Raw genomic sequence first — 12,124 nt, forward strand, 5'->3', positions numbered from 1 at the left:
CATGTCGCACACTGATGACACACGTATGATATCCATGTGTTATCAGCGTGACACGTACAGGTGACAATGGTGTGAGTTGTATTCAGCACCTGCTGTTTACCTCCTGTGTAAAATTAAGAATTAAATGAAAAAAATGGTGTGGGCTGCAGCGTAATTTTCATAACCAGCATGTTAATAATCTGGGAAAAGAGACAATATGCCAAAAGGTTTCCAGGCTATTAAAAACAGCTCAGAGCTGTTTGCTTAGCTTTTACTGGTGAGTTTATGGGGGACCCCTGAAAAAAAATGACACATCGTCCCCCTATAAATTCAAACCAGCAAAGGCTAAACAGACAGCTGCGGGTTGACATTAATAGCCTGGGAAGCGGCCAGAGATATTGCCCCCCTCCCCTCAGGCTACCAACATCAGCCCTCAGCAGCCCCAGAAAATGACACAGCCATAAGATGCGCCAAATCTGACACTTAGCCTTGGTCTTCCCACTTGCACTGTGGCGGTGGCAAGTGGTGTAATAGGGTTGGAGATGTTAGCTTTGTATTGTCAGATTGTTTATTATTTTATAATATATGTTTATATCAACTTGTTTATTATTTTATAATATAAAGGTGAGTATAATTTTTTTTATGAAAGTGTAAAAGAGGGTTTTAAGTTTTAATTCAAATAAAAGATTTTATTCTTGCTGTCCGTTTATTTCAAAACTTACTATGGGGTAGTAACGTTTATTTCAAAGCTTACTATGCGGTTAGTAATGGAGTCACCTTAAAGGTTTAAAGATGCCTTTACTAACTCCTGGGCTTGATGTCACCTGACAATACAAAGGTGACATCAACCCCCTAACCCTATTACCCCACTCGCCACCACCACAGGCCAAGTGGGAAGAGTGAGGCTAAGAGAAAATGCAATAAAAAGTGATGAAAACGTAATCCTCCAAAACCGTACTGCTTGCCCTACAAAAAAATTAAAAAAAATAAAACCCTCATACAGCATTATTGACAGGGGAAAAAAACTATGGGTCTAAGAAAATGGTTACACAAGCCAGTTTTTTACAAAGTTTAGATTTTTTAAAAAGCAATAATTATCTATTTACATATACATTATGTTATATAAATCTGGCATACAGTAATAATACTGACCTGAAAAATCAAGATACAGCGGAATTTAAATTTTCTGTAAGTTATATAGTAAATTAAAAGAGATCTGGCTCTTGGAAAATTGGGAGAAAAAAAACAACAAAACCCTAAAATTGGCCGGGTCAGGAATACATAAATATAAATATAATTTTCCTGGTGATGATGATGAAAGTGTGTTTCCATTATTACTAGTGAGAACACCCCATTGTCCATGGTTGAGGATACTGCAGACATTGCCATTATATAACAGTTAAACTCCTTTCTTTATTCCCATCTGTTTATGATATTGACATGGAAATAATTTGTATTAGTGTGAGATTTGTTGATTTTGGAACAGATAATCTGTAAAATGTTTGGATGACACAATCTTGGCCGGATTTACAAGTGCAAGGAACGTTGTGTAACTTGTGCAAGCAAGTCTCTCTTACCGCTCTCATCCAGTAAGAAGTCATCCTGGTAACGGAACTTTTCAGGTCCACAAGCAATAAAAATGTCATCATCACCAAAGAAATCCTGAAGGCACATCACCTGAAAGAGAAGTAAGGTTTTGTCACACCAGCGATTTACTTCTTTATCCAAAGATATAATTTTAGCAGACGCTCTGTACATCAGACGCATACTACTTGTAATGACAAGGAAATATGGCAGAATATGTCCGTCACTTTGAGAAACATTTCAATGGTCAAAGACCAGGTTTATGATGCCAAATGCTTGAGCCATTTTTACAAACAAATTCTCACACTTTTAAAAGGACTTGTCGCTAATGATGAGCGAACGTGCTTCGATATGGTGTTATCCAACCATGCTCGGGTGTTTGTAGAGTGTCTTCGGCGTGCTCGAAAAAAATGTTCGAATTCCCACGCCTGCATGTCTCGCATCTGTTCGACAGCCGCAACACTTGCAGGGATTGCCTAATAAACACTTGCATATGTTGCTGCTGTCAAATAGCCGCAAGACATGCAGCTGCAGGGACTCGAACATAGTATTCGAGCACGCCGAAGACACATGGTGAGCTCCCGAGCATGATCGGATAACACCTCACCCGAGCTCGCTCGCTTAGTACTACTTGTCACCGCACCCAACATATCTATTTTAGAAAATAACTGTATTCCCCTTGAAATTCTAGTACCAAGGCTCCATTCACTGGAAACTACAAGTTGTACTGTTCCTCTGCTACTCCTACTAAAAAAGTATGAATAAATATACAACCGCCATTAGCTGTTGGGGGTGCGCCTCTACACTGTGTCCAATCGTAACTGGAAGTACCAGACTGCGCTTTACACGCCTTTTTGACAAGGGGAATAGTAACACCTAGTTGTCAATTTGTGACATGCTCAGTGACATAAGAGAACAGCAGTTTTGGCCTTCATTTAACATATGCGACAGGAAATTTATTTGCCGTATACGTTGAATAGAATCTGCTGTGATGGATTTAACAGCAACGTCAGTAGTTTTCCATACTTTGTCCATTAAACAACATTTTAGCGAAATTTCTCGCCTATAGCGCTCTTATTGTATCCGTTTGGCAGATATGTCATTACGCTAATGAAATATTTGTGACATGTCCAATAAACAGGTACCACCATAGCCTGTGGGCGACAGATGTCCTTGTTAGACATCCGTCACAGCTGCCATTTAACGTATATCTTGCAAAACTTTCCTGGCGTAAGCGCGAAACATAAGCCACAAATACAATGTGGTCAGGTGCTAACAATCCTCTTATATTACATACTCAGAACTCGGGGGCATTTACAATGTTCTCCTTTAGGGATTAGTGGCCGATCCTATGTGCCCTCCGACAATGGCATTCGTCATTCATAGACTATAGTAGCTGTTGAATAAATTTTTTGCAATATTCTGTGTATGGAAATTCCACACAGTGACTAGGCCTGCTCCCGAATCTGCATTGAAATGTCCAAATACGCATGGAAACACCCATCTGTAACTGACATCTCTTTAAAGGGGTGGTCCGAAACACAATTTTATTTTCATCCTAAACCTTATTTAATGTCATAATCTAATTTTTTTCTAATATACTTTAATTAAAAATTCCTTATCTTTCCCTAACTATACTAACTGCTTTATTATTTTATTATTTTATACTACTGTGTTTCTGCAAAAATGAAACAGGATCTCATGTTATTTTTTGCTCCGAAAGGTGCACTAGGGGTTATCTTCAGGAATCATAGAATCATAGAATCGTAGAGTTGGAAGGGACCTCCTGGGCCATCTGGTCCAACCCCCTGCTCAAAGCAGGATTCGCTAAATCATCCCAGTCAGATGTCTGTCCAGCTTCTGTTTGAAGACTTCCATTGAAGGAGAACTCACCACTTCTCGTGGCAGCCTGTTCCACTCATTGATCACTCTACCTGTCAAAAAGTTTTTTCTAATATCTAATCTGTGTCTCCTCCCATTCAGTTTCATCCCATTGCTTCTAGTCTTTCCTTGTGCAAATGAGAATAAAGTTGATCCTTCTACAATGTGACAGCCCTTTAGATATTTGTAGACATATATTAAGCCTCCTCTCAGTCTTCTCTTTTGCAAACTAAACATTCCCAAATCCTGCAACCTTTCCTCATAAGACAGGGTTTGCAGACCGGTCACCACTCTGGTCGCTCTTTTCTGAACTTGCTCCAGTTTGTTGATGTCTTTTTTAAAATGTGGTGCCCAAAACTGGACACAATATTCCAGATGAGGTCTGACCAAAGAGGAGTAGAGGGAAATAATGACTTCACGTGATCTAGACTGTATGCTTCTGTTAATACATCCTAGAATTGCATTTGCCTTTTTTGCTGCTGCATCACACTGTTGACTCATATTCAGTCTGTGATCTATTAGTATACCCAAGTCTTTTTCACATGTGCTGTCACTTAGCCCTATTCGTGTCTCATATTCCATGAACAGCAATCCCCAAAAGAAAATGTATTACAAAAAATAGATAAAATACAATTTATTGAAAAATGCAAATTAAAATATAAATATATCAATTAGCCTGTAGATGGCACCTTATTGATCTGTAACTAGGGCTTATTTTTGGAGTAGGGCTTATATTTAAAGCATACTACAAAAGCCTGAAAAACTATACTAGGGCTTATTTTCAGGGGAAAACACGGTACTTATGGGACTCTTTGTATACTGGGATACTTAAAAGAGTCGTTATCAGAGTGCAGAGGCTGCAGACACTGCCGCAGCCTCTGCTCCCTCCCTGAAATGAAGCCTCATCAGTGACGTCCGTTTCTAAGACTGGGCTGGTCCCTGATCTACTGAGCAGGCATCAATTGTTAATTCTGATGGATGCTCAGTAGATTCCTGTCACTGTGCACTGTTCTTCTCTCTCGCCAGCTCTGATCAGAAGTGGCGAGTGGGCAAAAGAGTGCACTGTCATTACACACTGTAAGTAGAGAACGAGAGAGCAGATACCAGCACCGTCCCCGCAAGTGATGTTACTGAGAGAGCGCAGTCACTGTGCACTGAGAAGAACAATGGCTGAGTCATTGCGCCGATGCCAGCTCAAGTATTGGAACAGGCTTATGAAACTGTCGTGCTGGCACATCATAGGAAAGGTGACAGGAGCTCTCCTGGAGCTCAGCTGCCATTCTGTATTGCAGCAATGTAGCTTCGGTAACCTCCTTGCCAGGAGATGTGCACCGCCGATTGTGGCACACAAAACATTATAATGAGGACAATTTGGCCATGGGTCATGGGAGCCTTGAGCCCCAGTAGCTCTCAATATTATCTGCCTATAACTACACCAGTCCAGACTTCATTTTTAATTGTGTTCTAGCCAAACAGAGGACAAAAGAGCCAGGAAAAGAAAAGGTATATGCAAAAGAAAGACATGATTTTCTCATTTTTATTCCGATTCTTAGGGGTTGATGACACATTTGTTTATTACATGTATAACATGGCTGAGTGCTATCTAATGTTATATTATATAGCACTTCGACCAATGTTATACTATGGAGCAATGCAAATCTGGGATTCTTTATCTCATGCCAATTCAGCATGAAATAAAAAATCGCAGTATGCTGCGAGTGGCTTCGGAATTTGGATCCCACACCCATACAAGTCTATGGATGAGTGTGAAATATCGAACTGCACTCGGATTTCATCCGAGTGCAGTCCAACATCCACAGACTCAAACAGTGGAGAAGATTGTGAAATTACGTTTTCCATCTTCTCACTTGCGAGATAATTAAATCACTCTTAGATGACACTCTGCTCAAACTCTGAGGCTAGGTTCTCACACGTTGTAAATTATCGATTCATCTTTGTTCTCACTCTTGGCCTCCAGTCCTGTGACTTCACAGGTAGAGACCATTTGTATGCTTGGTCACACTTGTCTGTTCACCATATAAGCACTTCCTAGGTCCCTTCTTTCCGGTCGTCTTACGAGAGCCGAGTATAAAGGCACCTGCTATTTATCGGTCCATACGAGAACGCTCCAGAATTCATTACTTTCCCTTAGAATCGGATCACCATGGCAACAATTACATCACAATGATGCTCTAAGCATGTCGGTTGTGTAGACAACACCATAAAAAAACTACCTCTGTCATACTGTGACCTCAATAAATTACATTAAAAAGCCAGACGCTGCAAGGGGGGTAAACATCCAGCTCTCGGAGCAAAAACAACGGAGCGTCGAGGTGCAGCCTCTTCTGTAGGCATTGTAATGGTTGATTAGCGATCAGAATTCAGATCATTGTATGGAGTCGGGAAAATGAGATTATTCGACTCCAAGTATTAAATTCATCAATGGGGAAAATTAATTGTAAGCCACTTCCTAACTAAAAAAGAAGTAAGAACATGATGGCTCCAAGCAGAGAGGATGACTATACTGATTTAACCCCTTCGTGACTGGGCCAATTTTTTAAATTCTGACCAATGTCACTTTATGTGGTCATAACTCTGGAATGCTTCAACATATCCCAGTGATTTTGAGAATGTTTTTTCGTGGCACATTATAATTTATGATAATAGTAAATTTAGATTGATATGTTTTGTGTTTATTTATAAAAAATATCAGAAACTTGACAAAAATGTTAAAAAAATTGCTGTTTTCAAACTTTGAATGATTATCCCTTTAATCCAGATAGTCATACCACAGAAAACATTAATAAATAACATTTCCCACATGTCTGCTTTACATCAGCACCATTTTTAAAATGCTAATTTATTTTGTTAGCCTTTAAGGAGGTTTAAAAATGTAGCAGCAATTTTTCATTTTTTCAAGGAAATTTACAAAATGTATTTTTTGAGGGACCTATCCAAGTTTGAAGTAACTTTGGGGGTCCTATATATTGGAAAACCCCAAACGTGATACCATTTTAAAAACAGCACCCCTCCACATATTGGAAACTGCTGTCAGGTAGTTTATTAACGCTTCAGGTGATTTTCAGGAATTAATGCAAAGTGGTATAGCAGGAATGAAAAATATTTGCTTACCTTTTAAATGTCACTGCCTTCTGAACTGACCGCTATAGCTGAGAGACTCTAAGGCCACTATTTGGCCGTGAACTGTTATGGCAAACATCAGGACCACACAATCATGATCTCAAGGTGTCAATTAGATTAAAGTGCAAGCCCCCACAATCTATTAACTATTTATTTGATGTAGTCACTTTTGACAGCAGCAACTAAGGGGTTAAACAGATAATAGACGGTGCCGACATCGATCATTTGTGATACAGCAAGTTGTCAGATATAGTGGACAGCCGACAGCTGCTGGATTGTCACCTGTATGGGGATGATATTCTCTTTTATTTCAGGTCAGTAAAAATACATATTGGCTGTCCTGAAGTGGTTAATCTGTTTTTCAAAATGGCACCTAGATGAGATGCAGACGAAAAGCGGCAGCTGCCATGGGCGCAACTAGGCACAAACCAACCAAGGCCTCAGCATTATCACGTATCAAGACACATTCATGAGGTTCTCCACCTAAAAGGATTTTTTCCTAAATTCACCTTGTCTTGAAACTTGATATGAGTCCTCCTTAAACCTTATGGGTTCTTCACTGTCCTAATCTCAGTAGTGTGACATCTGTATTTTAAGCAAAACTGTAATTTCATCGAAATCCTGAGGAAAAACATTAGTCTTGTTGTCCTTATCCTCCCCCACAACAAGATTAAGCTGTTTTGCTAGAACGTACAGGGGGCAAAAAAGACATAGCGGCAATTGTCCCGGCCAGGGTCTCCATCATCTAGAGCCCTCCTCAGGTGCTTTCCAAATACGGCTAGGAGCAACAATGTAAGGATCAGACATGTTAAAATGTCATGTGCCTAATCTTTGCTTTATCAGACAATAGACATTGGGAATCAGCTAGAGTTGGTGCAAATCAATTTGTAGGACCTGATCCATGAGTCGCGTCAGTAATCTGTGGCCCCTGGACAGGAGTACTGAGAAATCGTGTACTAACAGCCAACATCTGCAGGTCTCCTTTTAATTAGCCATCCTAGGGGGAAGTCACATGTACACTCCCTGACAGAAGTTATGTCGCTTATCCATGTTATGTAGATAAAAGCTGATAACCTGACGTTAAATTCATCCATTGGTTGTGTAAATCATTCTTTTGAAAGCTGAAACAATCCGAAATGTGGTTTAGGTTAAGAAAATAAATTGCCATCAATGCAGAAATATTGATCATTGAATGGACACAGAATGGTCAGATTTTGGCAAGACAAAAGTTTTGTCTCCTGGTCATATAATGCACCCAATCCTAGTTTACATCCTCACCTGTGCTCAGTAAATGATCGGTTAATTAGTGGGTGTGTATAAAAAGAAACCCAGCACCCCAGACCTTCTCTTGAGCTTCAACTTGAGCTCTGACAACATGCCAAAAACCAATGGATGAATTTAACGTCAGGTCATAAGCTTTTATTTGCATAAAATGGATAAGCGACATAACTTCTGTCAGGGAGTGTATGTCACACCGCAACAATGACGTTACGCCAAGCTGGCTAATCAAAAGAGGAGCTGCACATGCCGAAAGTCAAGAGGCGGTTCTCAGGGCTCCCGTCCACTGTTCACAGATTACCCAAGTGGCCGATGGATCACGTTCTGCAAACTGATTCGAACAAACTGTAATGTCAGGGGATCCCTGAGTTCATCAGTGGGATCTGACTTCAATGAGCTGCATTACACTAATGTTGGTTCCCGCAGAGACACAGGCAGCCACACCACAAAGTCACCCACTCCCTTTAATGCAGAGGCATGGGGGAAGATGTGAAAACATTTGGACATGGTCCATCCCAGATTACAGAAGTGTTTTATAAAGTACATAGTGTCACACAATATGGTGGCACCTAGAGGGTTTTGGGGTCCATAATATAAACCCCTTGTTTACCGCACACGTATCAAAAATCTGCATCAAAATTTGTGGCAAATTCTGCAATAGTTTTCTTTCTTTCAGACTTCACTGTGGATTTGCTGCTGTTTTCACCCCATGCATTGCAAATTCTTACACAATGTTATCCATATCTGTAGGTAAAATCTCACCTACTTTACTGGTAACAGTGGTGTAATTATAATAGTCACTAGGGTTGCAGTTGCACCCGGGCCCTGGAGCCTAGAAGATCCTTTTGGCCCATGTGAGAAAACCAATACTGTTAAAGGAGCTGTCTGGGAATTTAACATTAATGGCCTAGGTGGGGTGGCGACACTCAGCACCTCCACCGACAGTGGCAGCCGGAACTGCTCAACTGCAGAGCTCCATCGACAGAATAGTTGCCGTGGCTAGGTACTGCACATCCACCCCATATTAATTTGAATAGCTGGTGGATGTGCAGTACCCGGCCTTGGCCACTATAGAGTAAGCAACTGAGCTAGTTCTGGTCGCCACCGACATCGAGAACAGCTGATTGGTGGGGGTTCCGAGTGTTGCCACACCACCGATCTGGCATTGATGACCTATCCTAAGAATAGGCAATCAATGTTAAAATTCCAGACAACACCTTTAAAGACTCAAGATAGTTGGCGGGTGCTGTAAAGTTACGCCCTCGGCTAGTACTATAATATGCTGTACACTTTTGAAAACCCAAACAAAAATTTGTAACGTATGCCTCATGTGAACATTATTCCTAAGCACATACAGTAATACATTTTTGTGTGCACATAATAACACAGACCATTACACTGTGTCCACAATCTGAATTAGAATCTTTTTTGGTCATCGTGTATTTTATTATCCAACAGCAGCATCTGCTGGTAATGAGAGTCCGACATACACAAAATGCAAATTGTTCAATTCTGCAGAAAGATTTCCACAATTTGCTTCCACAATCTGATGAGTAAAATAAGAGCATAAACCTCAGTGATATAGACATAATGTGCAAGAATTTTTTTTTTACACCCTGTTGTGGTCGCCCCTTCCAAGGAGAGCTAATTTCGGTTGAGATATAAACGATCTCCAGATCTGCCATTATTGATTTAAAATTAAAAAGAAATAAATTAAATACAATGCATCAGAGACAAGAAAATACACACAGCCATTGGCTGTCAGTGTACAATTCTTGTCTGGTTCTCAGATGCCCAATCACAAGACTTTATTACAACTACAGAGATAAGAAAGTGGGAATGGCTTCTTGCATAACACTATCTAAGACAGAAGATATTTAAGTTGGGAAAAACAAAATTCAAACCAGTTCTATCTGGATTACTAGACTTTCAGAGACAAAGAAATGTTTAACACACAGACATCTCTATATCAGAGACAACACCCTGTGTTATTGCTTTTATGAATAACACTTATAAAGCGATACTAAAATACAGAATTAGCAAAGATATATAGGTAAATTAATTGTCCAAAATAAAGTATAAATATTTACCACAATAATAACCCTGTTCATCTTCAAGCTTTACATATAGGCATATACAGGGTGGGCCATTTATATGGATACACCGAAGTAAGATGGGAATGGTTGGTGATATCAACTTTCTGTTTGTGGCACATTAGTATATGGGAGGGGGGAAACTTTTCAAGATGGGTGGTGCCTATGGTAGCCATTTTGAAGTTGGCCATTTTGGATCCAACTTTATTTTTTAAACAATGGTGTGCTTGGTTTTAACATAACTTTATTCTTTCATGAGTTATTTACAAGTTTATGACCACTTATAAAATGTGTTCAAAGTGCTGCCCATTGCATTGGATTGTCAATGCAACCCTCTTCTCCCACTCTTGACACATGGGTTAATAGCCGTGGGTGGATCGCAATTCCACCCGTCGCTGTATTGGGCACATGTCAGCTGTTCAAAACAGCTGACATGTGCCAGGAAATATGTTGGCTCACCACCAGAGCCCACATCAAAGGGAGGGTGTCCAACATCGGCGTACATTTACGTCCAATGTCGGAAAGGGGTTAAGGATGTGTGTTGTCCGGCTGTGTGCTGTTGTTTACTCTGACTGAAGGTTTTATCATCTTGTTATTAACATTGTCTCGGACTACAGCAGTGCATGAGCCCTGGTCTGACTCCTTCCCCTCCTGTGATGATCAGTTCACTTTCTATAGACATTCTATATACTGGGCCTGGTGTGGGAGGGGTTAACTTACTCAGCTCTGCTTCATGCTAAATCTAAAAACATTGATTGTGTCAGAATGGCTGCACTCATTAATATCAGTGATACATCATTGGAATCAGGGTCTCTGTCACTATATTATGTTGCTCTCAGAGCAAGAAGCAAAAACCTGCTGAAAGATCCCCTTGAATCATTTCAACAAATACAAAACTAAAGCATCATATCAAAAAGGCTATTTCCATTCAATAAGATTAGGTAAAGGTGTGGCTGACCATTGAAAATGAGGGGACAGATGTCCTTTTGCCAGTGCACTGGCACACTTAGCAACCTGCTGTGCAGATAACTACAGCACCACTCCATTCAAGCAGGAGGTTGGAAGTGTTGCTGTGCAGCGAAAATAACTGAAATAATAAAACCCTTAAAGCGGACCTTTCACTGGATCTTTTAATTTAAATTGAGCACCTCCTACAATTGCCACTGGTCCTCTGATCCTGGAATCATTTGTCTTTTTCTTCTGTGCACCTCAGTTCTAAAGTTATGCCCCCCTGAAAATTATTCTAATTTACCCTGAAACCAAATGGACGTGTACCAAGGACCTGCTCTGTGGGTGTTTGCTTTTATTCCCCTGATGCTGGCCAATCAAAACATGGCCACACCGCAGATGTTCCTGTGCTATACACCCAGTTCATGAACGGGAAATTTACACCATAATTGCAATATTACCTGGGGGGGGGAGCATAGCTTTGAGACAGAGAGGCCCTAAAAAATAAAGAAAAACAATAGCAGAATAAATGAAGCAGCAGCAATTGTAAGAGGTACTGTGTTTTCCCAAAAATAAGACCTACCCTGAGTGTAAGTATGTGCAGTGTGTGTGTATACGTGTATAGGCAGTGTGTGTATATACATGTGAATGTGCAGTGTGTGTGTGTATAAGTATATAAGCAGTGTGTGATTTTCTTTATTTGTTCAAGAATAGATGTACATTGTTGTTCATGGAAAAAAATAAGACATCCCCTCAAAATAATAAAGTAACTTGGCACTCATCTGAATGATCCTTTTTGAAAATAAGTTTTTATTGTGGCAGTCACAAAGGACGTTTCGGCCTACAATTGGCCTTCGTTAGTCTGCCGACTGCTGCAGATGATGAAGTTAAAAGTGGAGAATTATATAAGATCCTATTACAAGGCAGTGATTTTGGAGGTTACTGCAATGACCAACTGTCTATAACACGTGTAGTGCTCTGGTGAATCCGGAAGAAATTGGAACAGGCAATGGAGCTTAAGTCTCTAGGGGATTTATGCCTGTAAGAGTTTATGCTTGGTGGGTGTGGGTTAATATCTTTTGATACTTGAACCAATTGTTAGAGAAAAATAAATTTCTTATAATCCTAAGAGGTTAATGCCTGAGACGCTTTAACAGTCTTGTATCAGTAGATCAGGTTACATGAACACGTGCAGGTGTAGTGCCTAGGCGTATGGACCT

General features: G+C 40.2%; 1 protein-coding gene across 4 annotated transcripts in view; it reads right to left on the reverse strand.

Annotated features, from left to right (window-relative positions):
* DCLK1 (doublecortin like kinase 1) overlaps window positions 1-12,124 on the reverse strand; it is a 575,482-nt gene that overhangs the window by 311,748 nt on the left and 251,610 nt on the right. For all 4 annotated transcript variants that reach the window (XM_073583217.1, XM_073583216.1, XM_073583218.1 and 1 more), the window contains exon 4: window positions 1,557-1,656. In XM_073583217.1, coding sequence (XP_073439318.1) covers window positions 1,557-1,656 — 100 coding nt within the window. The remainder of the gene's footprint in view (window positions 1-1,556; window positions 1,657-12,124) is intronic.

This window comes from Dendrobates tinctorius, unplaced genomic scaffold (assembly GCF_039654945.1).
Source record: "Dendrobates tinctorius isolate UK_male_01 unplaced genomic scaffold, ASM3965494v1 ptg000075l, whole genome shotgun sequence".
Lineage (NCBI taxonomy): Eukaryota > Metazoa > Chordata > Amphibia > Anura > Dendrobatidae > Dendrobates > Dendrobates tinctorius.